Below are 5720 nucleotides of genomic sequence, written 5' to 3'. Positions count from 1 at the left end.
GCCGTGCGTAGTACTGACACCCTTCGTAGGTGCGTACGATCCGTTCGGCGTCGGCTACTGCAGTGGGCCAATAGAAGCCCTATCGGAATGCGTTTCCAACCAGAGTTCTTGGTGCAGCGTGGTGACCGCAGACCCTGCCGTGGATGTCGCTCAATAGAAGCTTGCCCTATTTAGCGGGAATGCAATGCTGCAAGATCCCAGTGTGGCCTCGTTTGTAGAGTTTGCCTTCTACAATAACGAAGGACTTGGCGCGGCGTGCGAGCCGTCGGGCTTCCGTCTTATCCGCCGGTAGAGTGTCATGGAGGAGGTAGTCGAGGTAGGGTGTTCTCCAGTCATTCGGAGGGTCGAGCATCGTGCCTTCTTCAAGCTCCATGACCTCGGGGTCGGATGGAGTTGATGGTTGGTCAGCCCCCGGGGCTTGATCGGATGGGCCATCGTTGGCCTGCTCTGACCCTTCGTAGCGTACCGAGGGTTTGTGCTGGTCGCTGGCAAAGACTCTCGTGGGGACCGGCTCTTGGCCAGATGCTGCTTTTGCAAGCGCGTCGGCTGCTTCGTTGAGGCGCCTTGGGATGTGATTGAGTTCCAGGCCATTGAACTTGTCCTCCAGCCATCGGACCTCTTGGTAGTACGCGACCATCTTGGCGTCGTGGCAGCTTGATTCCTTCATGACTTGATTGACGATCAGCTGGGAGTTGCCCCGAATGTCGAGGCGTCGGATGCCCAACTCGATGGCGATTCATAGGCCATTGACAAGAGCTTCATACTCAGCCACATTATTTGATGAGGGGAAATGGAGACAAACCATATACCTCATTCAGACCCCGAGGGGTGACATGAAGACCAGCCCCGCGCCGGCGCCTTTCTTCATCAATGACCCATCGAAGTACATCATCCAGTACTCCTGATCGACGATCGCCGGTGGCGTTTGGATTTCGGTCCACTCTACGATGAAGTCAGCCAATACCTGGGACTTGATCACCGTTCATGAGGCATATGTTATGCCTTGATCCATCAGCTCGAGTGCCCACTTCATTGTTCTTCCTGTGGCGTCCTGGCTCCGGACGACTTCGCTGAGCGGAAACGATGTTATGACTATCACGGGGTGTGACTCAAAGTAGTGACGTAGCTTCCTTTTGGTGATGAGGACAGCATACAAGAGCTTCTGGATCTGGGAGTAGCGGGTTTTGGAGTCGAATAGTACTTCACTGATGAAGTACACGGGGCGCTGTACCTTGAGTGCGTGCCCCTCTTCTTCCTGTTCTACTACCAGGGCGGCACTAACCACCTGTGTGGTGGCTGCTATGTATAGCAGGAGTGCCTCTCCATCGCTTGGGGGGACGAGGATTGGGGCCTTCGTCAGAAGCAGCTTGACCATGTCAAGTGCCTCCTGGGCCTCGGGTGTCCACTCGAAGCGGCCGGCCTTTTTCAAAAGGCGGTAAAGGGGGAGACCTCGTTCGCCAAGGCGTGAGATGAATCGGCTGAGAGCGGCAAGGCACCCTGTGATCCGCTGGACCCCTTTTATGTTCTGGATTGGGCCCATCCTCATGATGGCTGAAATCTTGTCTGGGTTGGCTTCGATGCCACACTCGGAGATGATGAAGCCGAGCAGCATGCCCCTCGGGACCCCGAAAACGCATTTCTCGGGGTTGAGCTTGATACCATTCACTCGGAGTTTCATAAAGGTTTGCTCGAGGTCAGCAACGAGGTGGTCAGCCCGCTTGGACTTCACCACGATGTCGTCGACGTAGGCCTCAACGGTTCGCCCGATGAGGTCTCCGAAGCATCTGAGCATACATTGCTGGTACATTGCTCCAGCGTTTTTCAAACCGAACGGCATTGATACATAGCAGAATGACCCGAAGGGAGTGATGAAAGAGGTCGCGAGTTGGTCGGCTTCCTTCATCGCAATTTGATGGTTGCCGGAGTATGCATCAAGGAAGCAGAGGGTTTCGCACCCCGCGGTGGAATCGACTATTTGATCTATGCGTGGCAAAGGAAATGGATCCTTCGGGCATGCTTTGTTGAGACCAGTATAGTCAACACACATTCTCCATTTCCCGCTTTTCTTTCATACAAGAATGGGGTTTGCCAGCCACTCTGGGTGGTGTACCTCCTTGATGAATCCAGCGGCCAATAGTTTGCCTATTTCTTCGCCGATGGCCCTGCGCTTCTCCTCGTCGAAGCGGCACAGGCATTGTTTCACCGGCTTAGAGCCTGGATGGATCTTTAGGGTGTGCTCGGCGACCTCCCTCGGAATGCCTGGCATATCCGAGGGTTTCCACGCAAAGATGTCTTTGTTGTCGCGGAGGAAGTCGACGAGCGCGCTTTCCTACTTGGGGGGAGAGCATGGTGCCGATGCGCACCGTTTTTCCCTCGGAGCTGCCGGGTCTACGATGACCTCTTTGGAGCCCTCTGTCGATTTTAATGACCCGGTCACTTTCTCAGCATTGGGAGCCTCTTCGGTGACCTTTTCCCTGAGGGCGGCGAGTTCCCCGGAGGCGACGATTGCTGTGGCATGGCCGCAGCACTCGACCTCGCATTCGTAGGCCCGCTGGAAGGAGGTGCCGACAGTGATGACCCCGCGGGGTCCCGGTAGCTTTAGTTTGATGTATGTATAGTTGGGAACGGCCATGAACTTCGCGTAGCATGGTCGCCCCAGGATGGCGTGGAAGGTTTCGAGAAACCCTACGACGTCGAAGGTCAGGGTCTCAGTCCTGTAATTGGACCGTTCCCCAAAAGTGACGGGTAGATCGATCTGCCCTAGCGGCACGGCTTGTTTGCCAGTCACTACGCCATGGAACGGTGCTCGGATGGGGCGGAAGTTCATCCGGTCAACACCCATTTCGTTGAGCGTCTTGGCGTACATGATGTTGAGGCCACTGCCTTCGTCCATCAGTACTTTCGTGAGTCACTTTGGACCGACGATCGGGTCAACAACAAGTGGGTACCTTCCCGGGTGTGGGATGGCATCCGGATGGTCGGTCCAATCGAAGGTTATGGCGGATTCTGACCACCGGAGGAAGGCAGGTGTGGTCAGTCCGGTCGTATAGACCTCACGGCGTGCGAGCTTCTGGTGGCGTTTGGAGTCATAGGCCGTTGATCCTCCGAAGATCATAAGGGCGCCATTTGGTGTCGGGAAGGCTTCGTCCTTCTCCTCCTCATCGTCTGCGGTGGGGGCAGGTGACTTCCCCTGCTCCCCTTTGCTGACGCTTCCGAGTAGGAACTTGCGCATGAGACTGCAGTCTTTGAGTAGGTGTTTCACAGGAAAGGCGTGGTTCAGGCATAGCCCCTCGAGCATTTTTTCGAAGTGAGTCGGAGTGCCCTCTGCGGGCTTCTAACTACCCTTGCGGTCAGTAGCGGCTGCAAGCGTGTCGTTGTGCCATTGCTTCTTGTTTTTCTTTTTGGTGGGACGGTCGGAGGCGCCTTCGCCGGCGCCCTCGTCCCATTTCGTCGTGCCTTCGAGATGATCGAAGATTGCTCCGACCGCCTCCTCTCCTAAAGCGTGGCTGGTGGCGATGTCCAGGAGTTCCTTGGTGGTCTGTGGGCTCTTGTGTCCCAGTTTGTGAACTAAGGACTCGCAGGTCGTTCCGGATAGGAAAGCTCCTATCATGTCGGCGTCGGCGACGTTAGGGAGCTCGTTGCATTGCCGTGAGAAGCATCGGATGTACTCGCGGAGAGTCTCGTCGGCCTTCTGGTGGTAGTTCTTGAGGTCCCATAGGTTTCTGGGGCTCTTGTATGTGCCCTGGAAGTTGCCCACAAAGACTTCCCTCAAGTCCGCCCAACTTTGAATGGCGTTGGACAGTAGGTGCTCCAACCATGCTCGTGCCGAATCGGCCAAGAATAGTGGGAGATTGCGAATAATAAAATTGTCATCATTCATGCCACCGGCTTGACAGGCAAGCCGATAGTCCTCTTGTCAAAGCCCGGGGTTTGTTTCCCCAGAATATTTTGGAATGTTGGTAGGCGGTCGGTACCTTGGTGGGAAAGCGGCATTGAGGATGTGCCGACCGAAGGCCTGAGGGCCCAGCAGGCTAGGGCTCGGGCTTCAGTCCTCGCTGCTGTCGTAGCGTCCGCCGCGTCGAGGGTGGTACCCGCGTTTGGCTCCTTCTCTCGAGTCGTTGCAGGCGCGTCTGCGGGCATCGATGGTGCTGCGAGCATCGCGGTTGTGACCGAGGCGCTCATGCACCGGGACAGCAACGAGCTGCCTGTTGTCCGGTGGTGTCTGGTGGACTGACGCATCCTTTGCGAGACGCGCCGGAGGTGTGCGCTGGCTGGTGTCGAGTTCGCATCGCTGAGACATTGAGCTCTCCGCCTGCTGCGCCGCCGCACGTTCGAGCAATGTGCGGATTTCTCGGCGGACTCGGCGATCCTCGGACGTCGCGGCCTCTGGAAGGCCATGAAACAAGGCCGTCGCAGCGGCGATGTTTTGGCTTGCGTGGGCAAAGTGGGGGAGGGTCTCGTCGTCGATGAGGATCCTTTGGTGTACATCGTGGGAAATGGCGTGCGCGCGCCCGCCGCTTCCGCGGCATTCGATCTCACGGTTGATCTCCGCGTACTCGCGCACGAGCCCTTGTCCGGCCTCATTGATTTCTCGCTTCCATGCTCTTAGCTACTCCATCCTCAAGCGAGATGGGGCCACTGTTTCCTCTTTGGGCCTGCTGTCGGGATTGCCTGCCGGGGTGGTTTCCTCCTCGGAGATGCTCTTGACGTGCCCCTCGGGGGTTCCCACCATGAAGCATCCCCGGGAAGGGTGATGGCTCCCCCTGCTGGAGTCAGAGCTGGAGGACGATCCGGGCCCCTCATTGAGGAGCTTGTGGAGAGACTCCATATCATGTTCAATCACCCCCACGAACTCGTTGTCCACAGGCGGTTGAACCATGCGCAGCGCCAGGAGGTGGCTAGCGGTCGCCGCAGCGTTGCGGAGGCCGAACGGAAACGCTGTCGGGGCGCTCCGCCCTTGGCGTTCTAGAGAGGAGCATCTCTCTCCGGAAGGTTGCGCCATGCTGTCGTCGTTGGCGAGGGCGAGGTGATGCTGGTTCTCCCTAGATGTCCGCGATCCAAGGGAGACGCCGAGCCGGCACCCGAGCCCCTCACGGTCAAGGCCGTTGGAGGGAAAAGATCGGATGGCGGCGTGCGCCCGTACCAACTCTCCTCCCACCGTGATGATGAAATCCAGGCTCCTGAAATGCACGTGTGCGCCTAGGACCCATCTAATGTCGTGGTTAGCCATCCGTGGCCTGGTTTGAAATGCGCAAAGTCCCCTACCTGGCGCGCCAACTGTCGGTGTTTCGAACAAACACCGACGAGTAAATTTCTGATTGATGCACGTTAGGCCCGGATGGTGCACTAAAGGACACAAGGCTTATACTGGTTCGGGCTGAATGTCCCTACGTCCAGTTCGTTGCTGCTCGTGTTATCAGTACCGAAAAACAGTTCGTAGTAGGGGGTACAAATAGCGCGGAGAGGGAGAGCTCCCAAGTCCCTGATGGAGTGGATGGAAGGACAATAAGAGCTCTGTTGCTGCTTGGTCGTGTGGAGCATGTGTGTGTGTTAACCTGTCCCGAGTCGATCCCTTTTGCGGGGAGCCCTGCCCTCCCTTTTATAGATCAAGGGGGAGCAGGTTTTATAGATGGGGGAAGAAGAAAATACTAAGAGCATAGAAAGTCCACTGAGAGGCCTAGGCCTTCCTTCTTCCCCACGCATGTTCTGCCTATCATGGC

At 56.9% G+C, this 5720-nt stretch overlaps 1 protein-coding gene across 1 annotated transcript; it reads right to left on the bottom strand.

The window, feature by feature from the left end:
- Window positions 1–2068: 2068 nt before the first annotated feature.
- On the bottom strand, window positions 2069–2893 carry LOC136479773 (uncharacterized). The gene is made up of 2 exons (XM_066477527.1): window positions 2438–2893; window positions 2069–2329 (listed from the first exon to the last, which is right to left on the bottom strand). Exons 1-2 carry the CDS (start codon window positions 2891–2893, stop codon window positions 2069–2071), a joined length of 717 nt encoding a protein of 238 aa, XP_066333624.1.
- Between the last annotated feature and the right edge of the window lie 2827 nt (window positions 2894–5720).

Source organism: Miscanthus floridulus, chromosome 9, assembly GCF_019320115.1.
Source record: "Miscanthus floridulus cultivar M001 chromosome 9, ASM1932011v1, whole genome shotgun sequence".
Classification (NCBI taxonomy): Eukaryota; Viridiplantae; Streptophyta; class Magnoliopsida; order Poales; family Poaceae; genus Miscanthus; species Miscanthus floridulus.
The sequence above is the reverse complement of the archived record's forward strand: the minus strand, read 5'-3'. Positions and strand labels throughout refer to the sequence as shown.